Source organism: Chinchilla lanigera, unplaced genomic scaffold (genome assembly GCF_000276665.1).
Source record: "Chinchilla lanigera isolate Chin_1 unplaced genomic scaffold, ChiLan1.0 scaffold00081, whole genome shotgun sequence".
Taxonomy (NCBI): Eukaryota; Metazoa; Chordata; class Mammalia; order Rodentia; family Chinchillidae; genus Chinchilla; species Chinchilla lanigera.
The window spans coordinates 6989314-7008902 of record NW_004955482.1 but is presented as its reverse complement, the minus strand read 5'-3'; the positions used below and the strand labels follow the sequence as shown (position 1 = coordinate 7008902).

Here is a 19589-nt window from a genome sequence, read left to right as displayed (position 1 = left end):
GGTTCAACCCCCAGTATTAAAAAAAACCACCACCACCACCTGGTCAATCAATAGCAACACGAAGGTACTACCTGCTCAGAGTTCCAAGCAGCAGGGTAACCTGGGGTTCCAGTGCAAGGAGGAGGCTGACATTTCCTCTCAAATAATTTCTCCTTTTGGTCCAAGCCAAGACTTGGCCAATACTGCTGGCAGGGGCTTAAGCTGGGGCAGCCTCCGCTGTGCCCACCTGCAGTCTACCTTTGCTCCTCTGCATGACTGAGTAATATTCTAGTGGGAGCATCTACATCTTGGTTACTCATTCATCTGATGGGCATGTCAGGTTGTTTCCACTTTCTGGTCACTGTGAATAGCGCTGCTATAAACGCATGTCCTATTTTGTGTGGACATATGTAAGAGAGGATCAAAACACACGGCAAATATTTTTTAAAAATGTTTTTAAAGAGTATTTTACAAAATGTATTACGGTAAAAGACACACTGCCATTAATCGCCCTCAAAATACAGGTACTCTCCCTCACTTCAAACCCACTTATCCCAGTGTCCTTCCTACCTGTGAGATAGTTCTAGAGATCCTCTTTCATGTCTTTATGAAGTATCAGAAACAGGAAACCCTGCTGCCAGTGGCACCCAGCAGAAAAGCAGACCTCATCCTCCTCGTTCACCAGACCTGGCACCATGGGCCTTCTGCCTCTTCCCCAGGTCAAAATGATCACAAAAAGTAAATGATCTGAATTAATTCAGGACGCGGAGGCAGCCACGACGGTGCAGCTGGAGATGCTTCTGAAAGAGGACTCCCGAGCTGCTTCAGGAAGTGGCGAGGACGATGGGATGAGGGCCTTCTCACTCTGCAGGGCCAGTTCCCTCACTCTTCACTTTTACTTTTTCAAATAAAGTTTATCACCATTAAATCAAAGCAAGGATGAGTATTTTGAGGGGTTAACGGCAATGCATCTTTTACTATGACAAATGAACACACTATATAGTCCAGGCTGCCTCAAACTCACAGCAATCCTCCTGTCTCAACCTCCTGAATGTTGGAACTATAGGTGTGTATCATGCCTGGCAATAAATATTCTTTTTGTGTGTGTGTCTTTTTGAGACAGGGTCTTGCTATGCAGTTTAGGCTGGCCTTGAGCTCACTTTGTAGCCCAGGCTGGTCTCAAACTGGCAACGATCCTCCTGCCTCAACCTCCCGAGTGCTGGGATTACAGGCGAGCGCCACCACGCCCGGCATGGCCATAAATATTCTTAAAGGAAACTGAAGACACAATCTCAACAGGAGACCCAGCCTGTCACAGGTGACACCTGCAGCGGGTTTCCCGGGTGCCCTCTGCAGGGAGCACCACAGCAGGCTCCACCCTGTCCTGCCAGCCCCACACTCACGTGGGAAGCCAGCCTGCCGGATCAGCTTCTTCTTGGACAGCACCTTCATGGCCTGGAGAAGACAAAACCCACCTCCAATCAGAGTGGCAGGGGGAGGCATGACAGGGTCCCCACCCCAAGGCCTGGCCAGGCCTGGCACCCAGAACCTCAGGACAGTGCCCTCGTCACCAGAGGGTGAGCAGCTCCTGGCTGTGTGGAGCCTGCAAGAGTCGCCCCCCACCCCAGGACACTTTCAGGGTTCCCAGTCAGCAACCCCAGAGGGGACATCAAGAGCCTACGATGACTGGCTGCATCTCACGCAGGGAAACTGAGGCCCAGCTGGGGACACATCACTTGCCTAAGGCCAGACCCCAGAGCACGGAAGGGCCGACTGCAGCCCAGCTGCTTGGCGATCTGCCCTGCTACCCCCACTATCGCCACCACCTGGCTCCAGGCCTGTGAACGGCGCAGCACTGGCGGCTCGGGACGGCGAGGGTGACAGATGGTGAGTGACCCCCGCCCCACCTCCCCACCGGAAACGGGCTCCCTGCTTCCTCCCTGACAGCCTCAGCATAAAAGGGGCGGCAGAAGCTGAGTGCAGGAAGGGAGGCTCTGTGACGAGGACGGACAGGCAGGGCCGGACACTCACGTAGTAGGTGTTGTCGTTCTCGTTGTAGGCCAGCTTGACCACCCCGTAGGAGCCCTGAATGGAGGGAGATGCCCATGACACATGGACCCCGAGTTAGGCTCTTCCAAGCGGGGCCCCGCCTTGGGCCGCTCCTAACTATCTGCTGCAGCAGTTTTTATAAAGCTCTAATTAGTTACAGACATTTATTTATTTATTTTTGTCTTTTTGAGGTAAGGTCTCGCTCTGCAGTTCAGGCTGGCCTTGAGCTCACTCTGTAGCCCAGGCTGGTCATGAACTTGCAACGATCCTCCTGCCTCGTCCTCCTGAGTGCTGGGATTACAGGCGTGCGCCACCATGCCCGGCCCAGTAGTGGACATTTAAAGAGAAGGGTCTGATGTAAAACTCCCTATGATGTAAACCTCCCTATCTCCGGCTTCTTTTGAAAGAAAAAAAAAAATCGGAAGATCTAGCTATAGGGCGACCTCGCTTCCAAATATTTACAGTTTAGAGACCTGGCTCCTCCTGCCACTCACACCTGGACTGCCTCGCCCACCTCCTCCTCCTAATCTGCCTTCCACCCAAACACCTCACCCTCTTACACTGCTTACTTCCTGTCCTTGTTTATTTTTATTTTTTGGTTTTTTGAGACAGGATCTTGCTATGTAGCTCAGGTTGGCCTCAAACTCAGGAAGTAAGCCTCCTGCCTCAGCCTCCCAAGTGCTGGGATTATGGGTGAGCACCACCGTGCCCAGCTTCCCTTCCTATCAGCATTGGAGGTTTTGCCCTCTGCAATAGTGCTGCTCATTGCCTGAAACCAAAGAAACAGATGTGAGAGCCCATGGCGGGGACCCACTCATGTGACGAGGACGATCACTCGCAACGCAGGGTTTCCCTGGAACAGTTCCCAGCTTTAGCAGAAACACTTTTTTTACAAGAAAAACACACAAAATTTCAAAACAAGACAATAGAGTAACAAGGGTTAATACACTGCACACTGTTATCTTTAAATTAGTTACTCAGAGTACAAGATACAAGTATTTTAATTATCCAAACAACATTAGCACAAACCTTTCTGTTCAATGAACTAAGAGAATGTAGTAATATAACTATCTTGGCTATTTTGTATGTACATATTTTTTGCAAAACCATTTAATTTTAAAAGACACCCCCCCAAAAAAAAAATAGAAGGAAAAATGGAAACAAAGCTTCTGTAAAGGAGAAGAGCGGCTGAAGGGCGGGAATGGAAAGCAGCAAGCTGTATCCCGTGCAGGTACAAATTCCCTGTGATGAACGCAGTCACTGTGTCTACCATTGTAGTCACTGTGTACATCTAAACATACCAATAAAGTTTTTAAAAACACAAAAAACACTGGAGCATTAATAACACAACCTACACTGGGCGTAAGTGTCGCACACTTGTAATCCCAGCACTCAGGAGGCTGAGGCAGGAGAACTGCTATGAGTTTGAGGCCAGCCTGGGCTATACTGCAAGACCCTATCTCAAAAAAAAAGGTAGAAAGAAAACAAAACAAAAGCCTCCACGAAAGTGCCCCCGGCCTCTCCTCCTGGCCGCCCAGTAACACTTACTTTTCCAATCTCATCCTTCAGTGTGTACTGATTCAGCTGCACACAGTCCTGGGAAGAAAGCAGAAGCAGCAGATGTGAAGGGCAACGGCGTCTCCCTCAGAAGTGAGACAGCCGGTATCCGGGAGCCCAGGCCAGAAGAATCTCCCTGCTCCCAGAACCCCTTCCAGCCAGGCCCCTCCAGCAGGGCGCAGAACCCTGACTTCCCCAGCACAGACTTTGCCTCTCATTGGATGCTGTAAAACGTATTGCAGGGACCAGCATGCGCACAGGCCGTGGATTTGATCTCCAGCACCACAGGGAAAAAAGTAATCATACAATATGTACTCTTTTAATAACCTTTTTTTTTTTTTTTTTTTTTTTTTCTGTCTTTTTGAGACAGGGTCTCACTATGTAGTTCAGGCTGGCCTTGAGCTCACTTTGTAGCCCAGGCTGGTCTTGAACTCGCAATGATCCTCCTGCCTCAGCCTCCCAAGTGCTGGGATTACAGGTGTGCACCACCACACCCGGCCTTAATAACCATTTTTAAAATGTTCTTCCCACTATCAAAAAGGAAAATTTAGCTGAGCATAGTGGCACATGCCTGTGATCCCAGCATCCTGAAAGGCTGAGGCAGGAGGATCTCAAGTTCAAGTCTACCCTGTTCAACTTAGCAACTCAGTGAGATCTTGTCTCAAAATAAATAACATAACACAAAATAAAATAAAACAAGGACTGGAGATGTGACTCAGTTAGTGCAGAGGCCCTGGGTTCAATCCCCAGTACTGAGGAGGAGGAGGGATCTCTGCACCCTGGGGTAGGGAAAGGTTCCTAGATAATACACAAAGATCCAGAACATAAAAAGAAACAAATAATCATTGGTTTTCACCAAAATTAAAACTTTGGTCCTCAAAATACCACTGGAAACCACGGGGGGGGGGGGGCAGCTCGGTGGCAGAGCACGCACCTAGCTCGCACCAGGCCACAGGCGCCATCAAAGGAGAGAGAGAGAAAGGAAAAAGGAAGAAAGCACAGTGGAAAGAAAAGCCAAGAAAGAAAGGGGAGCAGAGCCGAGCAAACAGCCCTCACTCAGTAAGAAACCCACCAACCCCGCTGAGAACTGGGCAAAAGATTGGACAGGAACTTCTTCAAAGGAGATGGCCAAGAGGTCAGTGGGCACTGGGCAAGGCCTTCAGTCACCAGGGATCTGGACATTCAAGCCCCCCCTGGGCTGCTCAAACCCGAAGACTAAGCAGATTGCATGTCGGCGTGACGCGGGCACGAGCCCCTCCACTCCAGGCTGCACAGCGCCAAAGGCACCCCTCGTCAGAAAACAGGGTCAGCCTCTGGACTTCCCCTCCTGACCACTCGGCCACTCTGCTCCTGGGAGTTTACCCAAGAGAAATGAACGTATGTTTACAGAGACCTCTGTACAAATATCTCTGACAACACTGTGTGTAACAGGGTTTTTTTGTTTTGTTTTTATTTTTTTTTTGGAGGCAGGGTCTCCATTATGTAGCCCAAGCTGGCCTTGAACTCACAGCGATCCTCCTGTCTCTGCCTCCCAAGCACATGTGCACCACGCCCTTCGAGCTGTGTGTAATAGGAAAAGCCATCAGGCATGGTGGCGCACACCTGTAATCTTAGCACTCGGGAGTCTGAGGCAGGAGTATCACTGCAAGTTCAAGACCAGCCTGACCTACAAAGTGAGCTCAAGGCTAGCCTGAACTACACAGCGAGAGCCTGTCTCAAAAAGACAAAAGGAAAAGAACCACAGCCGGTCCCACGTCCCTTGGTGTCCACAGGGATGGGCTCCAGGACCCCTGCAACACTGAAACCTGTTCCAGTCCCTTCTCTAAAGTGACAGAGTCTGCACACAACCTCTGCATAGCATCCTTTACACTTCAATCATCTCCATGTTGCTTAGGCACTTAATACAACACAGATGCTATGTAAGGAGTAGTCACACTGTATTATTCAAGAATCACCACAGGGAGGCTGGGGATTTAGCTCAGTGGCACAGCACCTGCTTGGCAAGCGCGAGGTCATGAGTTCGATTCCCGGTACCAGAAAGAAAAAAAAACAAAAAAAAGAATCAGCACAGGAAAACAAGTCTATGTAGATGCAATTTTGTCCTTCTGGATATTTCAGCCTGAGTTTGGCAGAATCCACAGATACAACATGGACACATCATAGAATCAGGATGTGGTGAGAAAAACTACACTAAAAAAGGACTGCACACTAAGTGATCTCACTTAGAACAATTCTAGAATTTACAAACTAATCTGTAATGATTTTTTGTTTTGTTTTGTTTTTTTCCGGTACTGGGAATCGAACTCACAACCTTGCACTTGCCAGGCAGGCGCTGTGCCGCTAAGATAAATTCCCAGCCCTTGTAATGATTTAAAAAAAAAAAAATAGCTGGTGCACACCTGTCATGCCAAGACTCTGGAGGCTGAGGTAGGAGGACTGCTGTGATTCAAGACCAGCCTGGGCTCCATAGTGAGTTTAAGGCCAGCCTAAAAACAAAACAAAACGCAAGGCCGGCAGCTCCCTGGGGAGAGGGAGGTGGAGGCGGCAGGTACTGTGAGTGTATTGGAAATGTCCCCATTGTCTTGGCTGTGAGGCTGTCCCAGGGGCAATCAAGTAACAATGCACTTTTTTTTTTTGTCCTTTTGAGACATGATCTCGCTATGCAGTTCAGGCTGGCCTTGAGCTTACTTTATAGCCCAGGCTGGCCTCAACTCTCAGTGATCCTCCTGCCTCAGCTTCCCGAGTGCTGGGATTACAGGCGTGCACCACCACTGCCGGCATAATGCATGTTTATACATGTGAAATATGCAGGTTTTTAACAACTTTAACTGCTCTCCAGCAGTGAAGGGTAAAGTGGGAAAGGGACACAACAGAAACCAACCTCCGGAGTCAGACGGGACCTCCTCTGCCCCGGCGCGAGCCCCGGCCCCTCCTGGTGTGCGGCCGCCAGCCCGGCCTGGTCAGGGACACAGGCTGCTCCGGGGCGGCGCACTGACATAGACGGTGTCCCGCAAACCGTCTCCCGACCTCCTTCCCCTCAGCAGCGTCCTGGAGACAGTCCCTGCGTCAGGCTGCACACCACACGGCAGAGGGCCAGGCAGCTGCCGGCTTCAGCCTCCCAGACTCCACTTTGACTCCCGCTGCATCCCCACAGCCCGGCCTCCAAGGCCTGACCTTGCCAGTCACCTGATCGCCCACCCAATGCCAGTCTCCCCTTCTTCCTCACAGACTCTGCGTGGCGGTGTCCCACCTTCGTCTCCAGCCTCTCTCAGAGCTCAGGGGGGCTCCACAGTGAGTTCACCATGTGCCGGGGTTCTGGCAGCAGGAGGCAGGCTAAAGTTCTCGGGTAGAGATTTTAGGAAAGAGGACTAACTTAGAAAGACTTGCTTGTCCCGCGCTCCTTCTTCCTGCCTGGAATAGAGTTGTGAAGGCTGGAACTACAGCACACAACTACCAATCCAGTCTCAGAATGCCTTGCTCAGATGTAATTTGCATGATTAATAAATTCTACTGTGTTAAAGCCACTGTTGGGGATGGGGGCTGTTTCTCTCAGCCAATTCAACTCTGTTATAAACCCAAACTACCTCTAGCCCCAGGACTACCAGACCCCATAATGGCCCTACGCCAGCTAACTGAACTCCTTCCTCCTTCCCCACCTTCCTGCCTCGGTCACAGGGCCTTTGCTCATGCTGTACACCCTTTTCACTGAGCTCTCCCTGTCATGCGGATTCTGGATGGCTCTACCTGGCCTTCAGAATGCAGCCCTGTAGGCACACAGCCCCTGCAGGTCGGCCTGACGTCAAGTCTTCTCCAATCAGACTCATTCATTCCCTCGAAGATACTTTCAAGCTCCTACCATATGCAGGCTGTGTGGTGCTGGGGACATGGAGGTCGAGGCAGATTGAGTGGGGTTTGTATTCTGGCTGGGGGAAGACCGCACCCAGGCAGGCAAGGCTGAGGGGTCTGGCGAGAGAGTAAAGGGGCCCCCGGGCGGGAAGGAGACATGCAGGGGATAGAGCTGCCTTGCAGGACGAGGGACAGGGAGTCCTGGGGTGGGCAGGCAGGGCGGGTGGGAGGACAGCAAGAGCAAAGGCCCGCAGGCAGGACTGAGCCTGGCGTGTGGGCAGAGGGACCCTGATGCCGGCAGCAGGAGGCAGGGACTGCAGGGCCCCGAGAAGGCTGCCAGGACGTGAGTCAAAGCCCGTCTCTCAGATGCCACGCAGGCCCAGGCGAAAAGTGTGGCAGCGGGGGCTACTAAGCAGCTGCCTGGGCTCCTGGGGCGCCTGCAACATCCCCCGCCAGCCCCCCACGTGCCCACTCTGGTGGCCGCTCCATCTTCTGCGCTGACCCCCGCAGCAGCAGCAGCAGCAGCAGCAGCGCCTGGGGTCACCTCCAGCTCCACAGCTGCACTCAGACTCTTCTGGCGGAGCCAGGGCTGACGCGGAGACCCAGGGACAGGGCAGGGCACCCGAGACCCCGACCACACCGGCCACCACGCACCTGCAGGCCCGTGATGGACACATGGTGCGACTCCACCGTGGGCCGCCGGGGCAGGCGAGGCGAGGACTGCGGGGACCCGACGGGCGAGTAGGGCAGGGATGGGTGGATGCAGCGTCCGTTCGTGTCCAGGCTACTGCTGGCCGCAGGCGCCCCTGGGGACCGCTCCTGCAGGGACAGCTTGCGACCTGAGAGGTGGGGCCGGTCCCGGGCCAGGCTGAGGTCCGCAGCGTGGCTCGGCTCACACTCGGTGACCACGATGAAGGACTCCATGCCCAGGCGGAGGCTCAGGGATGACAGGCCCTGCAGGGCCTCACAGGGCTTTGGGCCTTCGCCGCTGCCATCCTGGGGCACGGCCCGGTCGCTGCTGGGCTGGCTAGAGATGCATGATGACATTGTGCGTGGGATGATGTCATCCACCACTCCGGGGCACTCCCACCTGTAGCACGGCCACCTGCAGAGACAGGACACAGAGCAAGGCTGGGTCACAGAGGCAGGACAGGTGGGCCTGTGGCTATCCATCTGGCCCAGCGAGAGTCAATCTCCTGCCTCAGAACTTCCTATTTGGGATGCTGAGGCAGGAGGATTGCAAGTTGAAGCCTAACTTGGAAAACTTAGTGAGACCCTACCTCAAATTAAAAAGTAAGAAAACAGGCCAGGGATGTAACTGGGTACAGAGTGCTCGCCTAGCATGGGTGAGACACTGGTTTTAATCTGGAGCGCTGTCAAAAAAAAAAAGATTAGTTTTATGCTATGTGAACATTTTCTGGATTTTGTGAGAGAAAGACTGCAGCACTCTCTCAGGCTGCCAACCTCCCCTTGTCCAGACAGTATTAACCTTTGGTTCATGTTTGACCAAGCCTGCTGGACAAATGTCACAGAGCCGCTGGAACTCGAGTCACCCCCGATCCTCAGACGGGGGCAGTGGCAGCTCCGCACCAATCACGCGTGCATGAAGGGGTCTCCAGGAGCCAGGAAGAGAGTGGGTGCTCAGGAGAGCAAGTGAGACGACATCTCTTGGTGACACTGGGACAGACCCACAGGTGAGCAAAGGAGAGGACGGGGCCCAGGTTTGCAGGGCGAGGACAGCGGGCACGGATCTCCTGCAGTGGCGGACATATCTGGACCCGAAGGTGTGCGACTGCACAGACAGAGCACCTGACACCATGAGTTACGCACTGAAAGCAGCCGAGATGGCAGAGTTCACGCTACGTGCAGTTTACCAACATGAAGAATGAAACTGCAGGTGCGAGCAGGGGTGCACGTCTGCACTCTCAGCAGTGTGGGAGGCTGAGCCAGGAGTCCAAGTCTGAGCACAGCCTGGGCAACTAAGTGACGCTCAGTCTCAAAATAAAATGTTAAAAAAGGTCTGGGGATGTGGCTCGGGCAAAGGCCGCTGCTCCATTCCCTACTACTGTATTGGGAAAAAAATCCTCAAAGGCTTAAGTGCTCAAAAGCTGCTCTTTCCATCAATGCCTGCTGAAGGCCCACTACCAGCCGGGCTGTGCTCCAGAACGCTCAGGAGGGGCTAGCGTCCCAGCAACCCCCTGCTCTTAAGGCCTGACAGTCGGCCACGTGCTCCAGACCCAGGCTGTCCTCCTTCCGGGCTCCAACAGGGCTCCACGCATTCCTGAAAAGAAAACTAAGCCTGGCAGCGTCTGGAAAGTCAATGGAGAATTTTTTTCTTGCCAACAGAAAAACAATTGCTTATCGATCTCCCCTGCAGGCCAAGGACACCAAGCCGTCTGCCCTCAGCGAAGCTGCTTTTAATCAGTCTCCCTGGCCGGCCGGAGTCTGGTGGCCTCTGGCGTCAGCGTCAGTCTCAGCCGTCGAGGTCTGGAGGGGAGGAGGGGAGGGGAGCATGCTGCTCAGACCTGGGTCAGGTCGCCGCTCTGGAAGAGGAGCCCCTGGGAGCCCCAGGACGCAGGGCTGGGCTCTCGGGCACTGACAGGAGAGGCGGTCTGCACAGAGGCCATCTTCTTCCCCAGCATCCTGCCTGGCTCTGGGTCATGGGCCCTGTGAGAATCTGAGCCAGCTGGGTGTGGCAGTGCGCACCTATGAGCCCAGCTCTGGGAAGCAGAGGTAGCGGGGCTGAGGTGGGGGGATGGCAAGTTTTGAGGCCAGCCTGGGGAACTTAAAATTTAGCGAAACTCTGTCCAAGTAAAATATTAAAAAAAGAGGAGGAGAAGAAAGAAGAAAGAAGAAAGCAAGCTACCAACATTCTCCCCACAGAAAAAAATCATACAAAAAGACAAGAGCGTAAAACCAGCGACACTGCCGAGTTCTCTGCCAGGCCACTCCAGGGCAGGTCCCTGCAGGGAGGGACAGTGGGCGGAGCGTCCACATCCGATTTCAGGGGCTCAGGTACAAGGACCTTCCTGCCAGCTGCCCTGCCCTGAACCACTGCCCTGGCCCAGGCCCAAGGCTACCACAGAAACACCGGGGTGCCAAGCCCCGCCTGGAAAGCCACCGCCACCCCACCCCCACCCCAGCACACCCGGAGGACCCCGCGGGAGCCCCCAGAGCCTTCCGGCAGCAGATGGCCCAGCTGGCAGTGTGAGGCTCCTTCCTCTGCCAGGAAGCTTCGGCCCAGGTCTGCAGGAAACGCTTCCCAATTCCTGGCCATGCGACCTGCACCTGCCACCCGACACCCGCTGCTAGGCAGAGAGGCGGGGGCTGGCTGCCCCAAGTCCCAGGGCTCTGGATCTCAAGCCCCCTTTTGTTACCTCCTTACGGGCTCCACAGAACAACAGAGGAGCCCCGAACAGCCCTGAGGCTCTGCCAGGCTCTGCCACGCCAGGGACAGTCTTACGGATAATGGCCTCAGCAGTCACGTCCTCTCTCACAAGGATTTCACTCTTCATCCGTTCCTTAAACGAGTGGTTACTGAAGGCCTACTATGTGCCGAGGAAAAAAAACAGAAAAGAGGCCCCAGTGAGGCCAGAGCACAAGTTGGGGACTCTAGGCCACTGTCTGTGGGGACAGCAGAGGGGACAGACAACTGCAGATGGGGGAAGGGTGCTCAAGTAAGTCTCTCCTAGCTGGGCATGGTGGTGGGTGTCTGTAACCCCAGCACTCAGGAGGCTGAGGCAGGAGGATGGACAGTTCAAGGCCGGCCTGGGCTACATAGAGTGAGAAGCCAGTCTGAACTTCATAGTGAGACCTTGTCCCAAAACACAAAACAGGAAGATGGCCTTACTTGGCGAGAGGTCCGCACAGGTATTTTAAATGAAAATGAAACCATGAGGGTAAGCCCTAACCCAACAGGCCCACGCCCTTATCAACAGGGGGACCTCAGACAAAGAGACAGGGGGGCACACAGGGGCGTGGCCATGGAGGCCGAGGTGGGCAGTGCTTCTACAGGACAGGCACTGCCCACAGTGGCCAGTGGCACCAGACAAGCGGGGAGGCCTGCAACCATTCTCTGGTCCCAGGACCTCTGCACTCCAGACTTCAGCCTCCAGAGCGGAGACAGCACGTTCCTGCTGTTTAAGCCGCCGTGTGGCAGCGCCCTGTCACCGTACCCTAGCAGGACGCTGCAGGGCCCACCCACGTGGCTGGGCAGAGCAACTGCTGCCTCCAAGGGAGACAAGAGGCAGGCGCACCGGGCTGGGAATCCCAGACCCAGGGCTCCCGTGCCTCACAGCCCGTGCCTCCAACCCCTGCCCAGGCCTCTCTCTGAACGCATCTTTGCCTGGCTCCTGAAACTGATGAGTCCCCAAAAACAAGGGGCATCCCCTGTCAGACAGCAGCTAGATCTCTGGCTCTACTAGCGTCCCCAACCAAGTCCCCACAAAGTCCCTAGAGCAAACAAGTTGCACATGATGATTTCCGGGCGCCATCTGGCCGCTGTCATGTTTTGCTTGGCACACGCCACGTTCAGAACTATGTAAATGATATGCCAGTGCTTACGAGACCAGAGATCACAGATAAAAGTCGCAACTTCCAGAGTCTCTGGCTGGGTGTGAGCTCAGCAATACAGCACTGCCTGGCCTGTGTCCGGCCCTGGGTTCAATCCCCTGCACTGGGGTTGTGGCAGGGAGTAAGCAGCGTAACAAAAACTTCCAGAATCCTTTGTTTGCCTGTCTGTTTGACACACAGTCTCACTTTTAGTTCAGGCTGGTCGTGAACACCAAGCTGGCCTCAAATCCATGGGATCCTCCTGCCTCAGTCTCCGATGCTGGGATTACACGCATGCGCCCCCACACCCGGCATCCAGAATCTTTTAAAAACTCAGCTGCTCTGTCAGCTCCGGGCAAAGACACTCAAAGCTGGGCGCAGTCCTCGGTCTTCCCCAGGCCTCCCGGTGCTGAGCTTGGCCAAGGGCCACACTGGGGGGCCACCTCCTGGCCCAGCTCACCTGCAGGGACCTGAGTGTCCCCAGTGTCAGTGCTGCAGGGGCACTTTGTATGTCACCTCCCCAAATCTTGGTCTCACCAAGGAGCAAACCACTCCGTCACACAGCGTTTGCAGGAAGAGCTGAGGCTGTCCTGGGGTCTTACCTGTGTGCATGTGCGGTGCTGGGCGAAACCCTACAGCAAGAGCCTACCACGGAGCCACAGCCCAGGGCCGCTCCAAGCAGAAGTAACGAAAAGCCCCCAGGGCAGCCCTGTGCTGGTCGCACAGTATACAGCTAATAGAGCCCAAGATGGACCAAAACCTCTGACAAAGAGTTCAGAGTCCACAAAGCAGCCTTCCTGGGGCCTGCTGTCTGAGTGACAGAAGTCTCCGGGAGCTCAGAGATGACACATGGGACAGTCTCAGAGGCGTGGGTGTGACCAACGCCAGACACCCAGAGACATGCAGCAGCTGTCTTTGCTATTTACCACCAGATTCGGCAGAAAACTTCCTGGGACATTGCCTGGCATTCCATCAACGGGATGGAGATCACTGTGCCTGTCACCCGCCTCTGTAGCTGGCCGAGTCTATGTCCCTTAGACTGAGGACAGCAACCCGATTGATGTCTGTCGGAGGCAGCCTGCGGAGCCGGCCCACATCAGCCTCAGAGACTCACTGGCACACGGCTGGCCAGGCATCCACTGCTCTGGTCAAGAGTAGATGTGCAACCTCAATCAGCTTACTGGGTCTGACTCAGGGAAGGGTTTGGATGTTCCTCTTTCTGTTGAAGTTAGAGTTCTGGGATGATAACTCCTGGAGTTAGCCAACAGGAGAGAACACAGCCTCAAAGGAACTCAACCAGGAGAAAAGAGAAGCAGCAGATGGAGAAGCACTGATTGGCACCTAGATCCAGCCATGCCTGAAGCCCATGAATTCCAGGAGTTTTTAATTACTTGAGCCTATATATTCCCATTTTTGCTTAAGCTACTTTGTGATTAATCTTCTGTCACCTTCAAGAATCCTGACCTAGGGGCTGGGGATTTAGCTCAGCAGCGCAGCGCCTGTCTGGCAAGCACAAGGTCATGAGTTTGATTCCCGGTACCGGAGAAAAACCAAAACCAAAACCAAAAAAAAAGAATCCTGACCTACAAGTGACACAGAGCTACCTGACAGAAAAGCTTTTTCACAAAGCTCCCTGCAGGTATTTGATTCCTTAGATCCTAAGGCCCTCCATCAGGCCAAAACCAGGAGGAGATCCCAATGACCTACCCAGGACCTCCAGTTACTGAATGTTTGGTGGGACAGAGGTGCGAATGCTCATTAAACAGAAGCCAAGGCCAGGGATATAGTTCAGTAGCACAGCGCTTGCCTGGCAAGTGCAAGGTCCTGAGTTCAATTCCTGGTACAAAAAGAAAAAAAAAAAAAGACTTCATTGGATATCAAACTGAAATCCCTCCACTGACTTTAATTTACATTAAAACAATTTTTTTATCTTTTACCCCACTGTACCGACCTAATTCTTCATCTTTCCTCTAACCTTTGCATGCACGCACCACTGGTCACAAAATTAAAAACAGAATGTGCCTATAATTTCACATTCTTGCCAGGTGAGGTCACACACCCTTGAAATTGCAGCAGAGGAAGCTGAGAGGGAGGATAGCTGTGAGTTCAAGGCCAGCCTGGAATACACAGTGAGACTCTGTCTTGAAAACCAAGAGAATAATAATAATTCTGCACTCTTGTTTTCAGGGTCGTGAGAGCTTGTGATGCTCACAGCTTCCGCTTTTGCAAGCCAAGCACCAGAGGCTGCAAAAGGAGCTGCTGGGGTGCAGGGAGGTGAGAGGACCTCACCAGGGGAGCGCAGGCTCGGGACTGGGCTGGGCTGAGGACCAGTTCCTGAGCCCCACAGCCGTCGGTGGGACGCCGCACGCAGAGCGCAGGCAGCTGCCGCACACCTCCTCGGGAGAACGGCCAACTCGCAGTGCCCACGAAGGCCAGGCACACACCAGAGGTCCTGAAGTTAGGGCAATGGGTGCCAGAGGGACCACGATGAGCGCCAGGCACGGCGAGGGCTGTTAATCCAGCCGGGAACCTCCACCTTCCCCCACTTCTCCCTGAGTCCTCCCCCACCTGCCGCTGAGCGGAGGAAGTGGCAGGGAGACGAGGAGTTTGGATCTGGAACGAGGGGAGCAGCCTTCCACACTGACATCCCCGCTGACACCTGCAGGCATCCAGCGGCCTGCCCACAGCCCCGCCCTCTTCCCTGCCTTTTGCAGGTGAGGGCGGCCGGCCCCTCCCTCCCTAGCCTCTGGCACAAACCACCTGGTGGAGGGGCAAAGCAGGCAGGCCAGCCTTCCCCTCCCAGTCCCCCACACCGGCGCCCAGAGGGCAGGAGGAACGTCAGGGATGGACCTGAGAAAGTCTCTCCCCACCAGAGGCCTGGAAAGCAACACCCCAATGAGCTTCAAAGGCTCCAAATGCTGGCGTGGTGGAACACACCTGTAATCCCAGCACTCGAGGGCCCGGGATACAGCTCAGTGGCACAAGTGCCTGCCTGGTAAGCGCAAGGTCCTGAGTTGGATTCCCAGTACCAGAAAAGAACCAGCACTCCGGAGGCTGAGGCAGGAGGATCACTTCGAGTTTGAGGCCAGTCTGGGCTACAAAGTGAGTTTAAGGCCAGCCTGAACTGCATAGCGAGACCCTGTCTCAAAAAGACAAAAAAAATAAAAATCAAAAAAATCAAAAAGGCTCCAAAGGAGTACGCACCTGTAATCTCAACCCTCCGGGAGGCTGAGGCAGGAGAATCAAAAGTCCAAGCCCAGCCTGGGCACCTTAAGGAGACCTCATCTCAAAAAAAATTTTTAAGGGCTGGGAATGTAGCTCAGAGAAAGACCCCCTGGGTTGGGCTCCCAGTACTCCAAGAGGAAAAAAGGTCCAAAAGGGAAGGTGTTCCCCTCCTGCCCCCACAGACACACTGGTTCCCTTCAGACCCCTCCCACAGACGGGTCTCAGCTCCACCCACAGTGCCTTCCCAGGAGCTCAGTTCCTACTCTCGGCCTCAGCGCGTCGCCTCCGCAGAGGGGCAGGACCTGGGCCTCCCCCTCCATCGCTCCTTTCTAGGTTGGAATTAGCATTTTTATCTCTGTAACTGCCATCTCTCAACTATTTACAGAAGCCAGCAGGATAAAAAGGCAACATAAAAATAGTCCCTCAACAGCTTTCAGGGTGGGGTGGGGGTGGGGGCACCACAGAATCTTCCCATTTTCTTTCTCTGTCCAAACGGAAAGGATGCCAGCCTTGTTCATCCTTCTGGATGGACGGCCACCACTCGTCCAGGACCTCTCAGGAGAGGGGCCAGGTCCCAGGGCTGCTCAGCAACCCAGGTCCCCGAAAGAGGAGGCTGAGTCAAAGATCACCAAGTTTCCAAGCCAGTAAAATATGGGCTGGGCCCTGCCCTGCCACCCCAGGCTCCTTCCAGCCTTCTAAAATACAAGCCCGGCCAGCACTGAAACTCTGCTTTTCTCTACGCTTAAAATGTCTCATCACTGAAAAACACAACTAACAGAACCAACATGAAAACACTGGCACCTCAGAGGATCCCTTCCCTCCCTTCCCGGTTTGCTCAGGAGCGTCCCAGGAGGGGACACAGCCCCCAAGCCCAACAGCACTCACCAAGTCCTCACGACTACTTTTCGCTGTTATGATGGAAGCGGGGGGGGGGGGGGTGATCAGGGGAGAATGCATGAAGTAATTCAAAAAATTTTTTTACATGCAACACTGGGGATTGAACCCAGAGCCTCTGCATAGAAATACATCTCCAGCCTCTTTATTTTTTTTTGTTAATTTTGAGACAGGGTCTCACTACGTTGCTAAATTGTGTAGCCTGTGCTTGAACTTGTAATTCTGCCTCAGCCTCCCAGAACATTAGGATTACAGATGCGTGCCAGTACACCTAGCTAAACTCTTATTTTTCATATAATAAAACCATTATGAGCAGGGCATGGTGGCACACGCCTGTAATCCCCGCACTCGGGAGGCTGAGGCAGGAGGATTACTTTGAGTTCGAGACCAGCCTGCGCTACAAAGTGAGCTCAAGGCCAGCCTGAACTGCATAGCGAGACCCTGTCTCAAAAAGACGAAAAGGAAAAAAAAAAACCATTATGAGAAAATGACTTCCACCCCCAACTTCCTGGGGAATGTGAGCTTTGCTCCATAAGAAAATGGACATAATTTGCCAGCACACATGGGCCCAGAGAGCCCAGGGCTGGAGGGTTCATCCTACTACGCAGGCCCAGGGGACCTTGATTTCTTCCTCTGTGAAATGGATCCATCTGGCCCCAGCCCAGCACAAGACCACAGTGTGGACCTCCGCTGTGGGCACTCCCAGCACGCAGGGACAAAGAACACCCCACAGACCTTTCCACACCCCGCTCCTCACGCTCCCCACCCGTGAATCAGCAGGGCTCCTCCCTCGGCTCCCATCCCCCATAAGCACCCATGCTGTGCCACCAGGAGGGACACTGACTTCGCATCTGCCCCAGGGCCTTGGCATTGTTTGCTGGTGAGGTTTTCTCTATGCTGTGGATATATTTATCTGGGAAAAGTCTCGCAAAAAATAAACCCACGAAATAACACAGGGACCTATTGTGAACAAATCAGGCCGCATGAAAAGCAGGGAAAGAAAGGACACACAGGCTGTCCCTGGAAAGCCACGCCCCATAAATGCCTCCACAAGGGGACACAAAAGGTGTCTGGAGGCGAGGAGGAAGGAGGTTGGGGGAGCCCCCAAAACCTTGCTCCAGGAATCTGGTCCTCAATGGAGTTCAGAAACCTTTTCTTCCATCACCCTCACCCTGCAAAGTGACAAAACCATGTCTTTTATTTACTTTTTATTTTGGGGGGCTTTTTGAGACAGGTTGTTGCTATGTAGTTCAGGCTGGCCTCAAACTCACAGCGATTCTCCTGCCTCAGCCTCCCGAGTTCTGCGATTGCAAGTGTGCGCCACCACACCCAGCAACAAAACTGTGTTTTAAAAGGGCTGGGATGTAGCTCAGCAGTAGAGCATGTGCTTAATATGAGTGCAGCTGAGCTTGATCACCACCATCGGGAGGAGGAGAAAAACAGAGAGGAAAAAGAGGTAGAGGAGGGAGAGGAAGAAGAGGAAGAGAAAGAAGAGGGCAAGAAGTCCTATGCGTCTCTATTAGCAGGTCAGCCGGGTATCAGTGGCACAGTGCCTCCCTGGCAAATGCAAGGTCCTGAGTTCAATTCCCAGTACAAAAAAAAAAAAAAACAGTCTCTTAACAGGTCAGAGGACAAGCACAGTCCGAAGAAAATGCAGTTTCTTCAAGTTCCAAAAAATAGGCCTGCTGAGGGCTAAGGCCTGCAGCTTCGGGCTGACAGTCACCAGCCCGCACTTCCTTTGGGTTCTCACCAGGTCTAAAAGGAGAACACCTGGGCCAGACAGCGCAGCAAGGCCTCCCTACTCAGAGGACAGTGGGAACAGCATCCGTCCCAAGTCCCTTGGATGACGGAGGTCATGAGGTCCCTCTCCTCCCATGGGCAACAGGGTGGGCTCCAGGAGGAGGTGGGAGGGGACCTGAGCAGGTTACTCAGCCCCTCAGTCCTTCCATAAAATGAGTTCACAGCGAGGTGAGTGGGACTCTGCAGCTTGAGTTCAAATTTGACCAAAGCCAGGGGCAGTGGCATCACGCCTGCCATCTCAGCAGCTGGGGAGGCTGAGGCTGGAGGGTCCCACATTCAAGGCCATCCTGGACAACTTAGTAAGACAACTTAGTGTCTCAAAATAAAAATGAAAAGAAATGGGGATGTAGCTCAGTGGCATAGTGCCCCTGGGTTCAGTCCCCAGTACCAGAAAAAAAAAAAGTTGCTTTTGAGCCAAAATGCCTTGAACCTAGGCTTGGCCTGGGCCACCTCCCCATCCCTCAGAGGCCTGCTCCTTCCGGGCAGACGATGTGCACAGGAACCGGGTCACTGTACAGAGTTGCCTCCGCCTGGCCCGGCCCTTCCCATCCTGATGCCTTCCAGTATCCACTTTTCAGCTCATCCTTCAAGGCTCAGCTGAGGACACCTCCTTCGGGAAGGCCTCCAGGGTTCCCACTCACAGGACTTCTCCGAAACTCCCACCGCTCCTGCCTCTCCGTTCCCCACAGCCAACTGCTCTCACGCCTCTCAGCAGCGGCACTACTGACATTCAGGGTGGGGCCTTTCTTCAGGCCGGGCGCTGGCCCAAAGGACCCTGGGCAAGCCCGGTTCGTGCCACCAGAAGCCAGAGAGCCTGGCATCACTGTGACAACTGCGAGTCACCCCCACACTTCCCCCGCCGCTGATGGGAGCCACTGCGTAGTTACTGCTGAATCCATCTGGGTCCAGGCCAACAACAGCCTGGGGCCAGGGATGAAGCAGGGTGGATGGCACCCCAGCGCTCCGTCTGGGTGCTCTTTAGGAGACAAGCCCGGCCCCTCAAGAGGCTGGGCGCTCCCGGAGGTGGAAAAGCAGGCAGGCTCTGGGCAGGCAGTGCGACCCTCGTCCTCGTCGCGGTACTTGGCCTCTCTGCGCCAAACCCCGGCAACACCAAGCGTCGCCGTGAGTCTCATCTCACCGCCGCCGCGCTGCCGGGGACACCGTGTCAGGCACCGAGCGACACGGTGCAGGCAGCGCAGCGTCCCGTCCGGCACACGTCGCGAGCTCCGCAAGCCTCAGTCGGGAGTTCGAGCCCCGGCACTCGCCGGCGAGCAAGTTGGTCGCTGAGATTCCTGCGCAGGTGCGCGCTCCCCGCGGGCCCCCTCCGCAGGAAGGGTGGACGCGAAGGGGCGCTGGGGCCCAGCGCACTTCTGTTCCGCCTCGTCCACGGAACAGAGCCGTGGGGACACAGAGCCCCCGCCTGTCCCTCGAGGAGACAGCCGCGGCCCTGCCCTGCGGCACCCAAAGTTTCTACTCTAGGACTGGGGAGCACCAAACCCTAGGCTGAGGAAGGCGACGCTGCGTCCCGCTCCGAGGGCGCTGAGACGTCCCCTCCCCGCGCCATCCCTGCAGGGGCTGAGATGCCGCCCTCCCACACCAAGTGGCAGCGGCCGGGCCGGCGGGCTGGAGCGCTGACAACAGCCCGCTCCCCCAGCCCGGCGGCCAGGGGCACGCTCCCGGCCGCAGCG

At 54.6% G+C, this 19589-nt stretch overlaps 1 protein-coding gene across 6 annotated transcripts in view; it reads right to left on the bottom strand.

The window, feature by feature from the left end:
• The window catches only part of Camkk2 (calcium/calmodulin-dependent protein kinase kinase 2, beta), a 29614-nt gene extending 20721 nt beyond the window's left edge, over positions 1-8893 (bottom strand). For 2 of the 6 annotated variants that reach the window (XM_005403133.2, XM_013503677.1), the window contains exons 1-5: positions 8712-8883; positions 8086-8536; positions 3577-3624; positions 2011-2064; positions 1383-1434 (exon numbers count right to left, since the gene is read on the bottom strand). In XM_005403133.2, coding sequence (XP_005403190.1) covers positions 1383-1434; positions 2011-2064; positions 3577-3624; positions 8086-8478 — 547 coding nt within the window. In that variant the 5' untranslated portion in view covers positions 8479-8536; positions 8712-8883. Of the gene's footprint in view, positions 1-1382; positions 1435-2010; positions 2065-3576; positions 3625-7329; positions 7462-8085; positions 8537-8711 lie in introns of those variants that run through there. The other 4 variants (XM_013503676.1, XM_005403135.2, XM_013503675.1 and 1 more) reach the window with 4 other exon arrangements.
• Positions 8894-19589: the final 10696 nt, after the last annotated feature.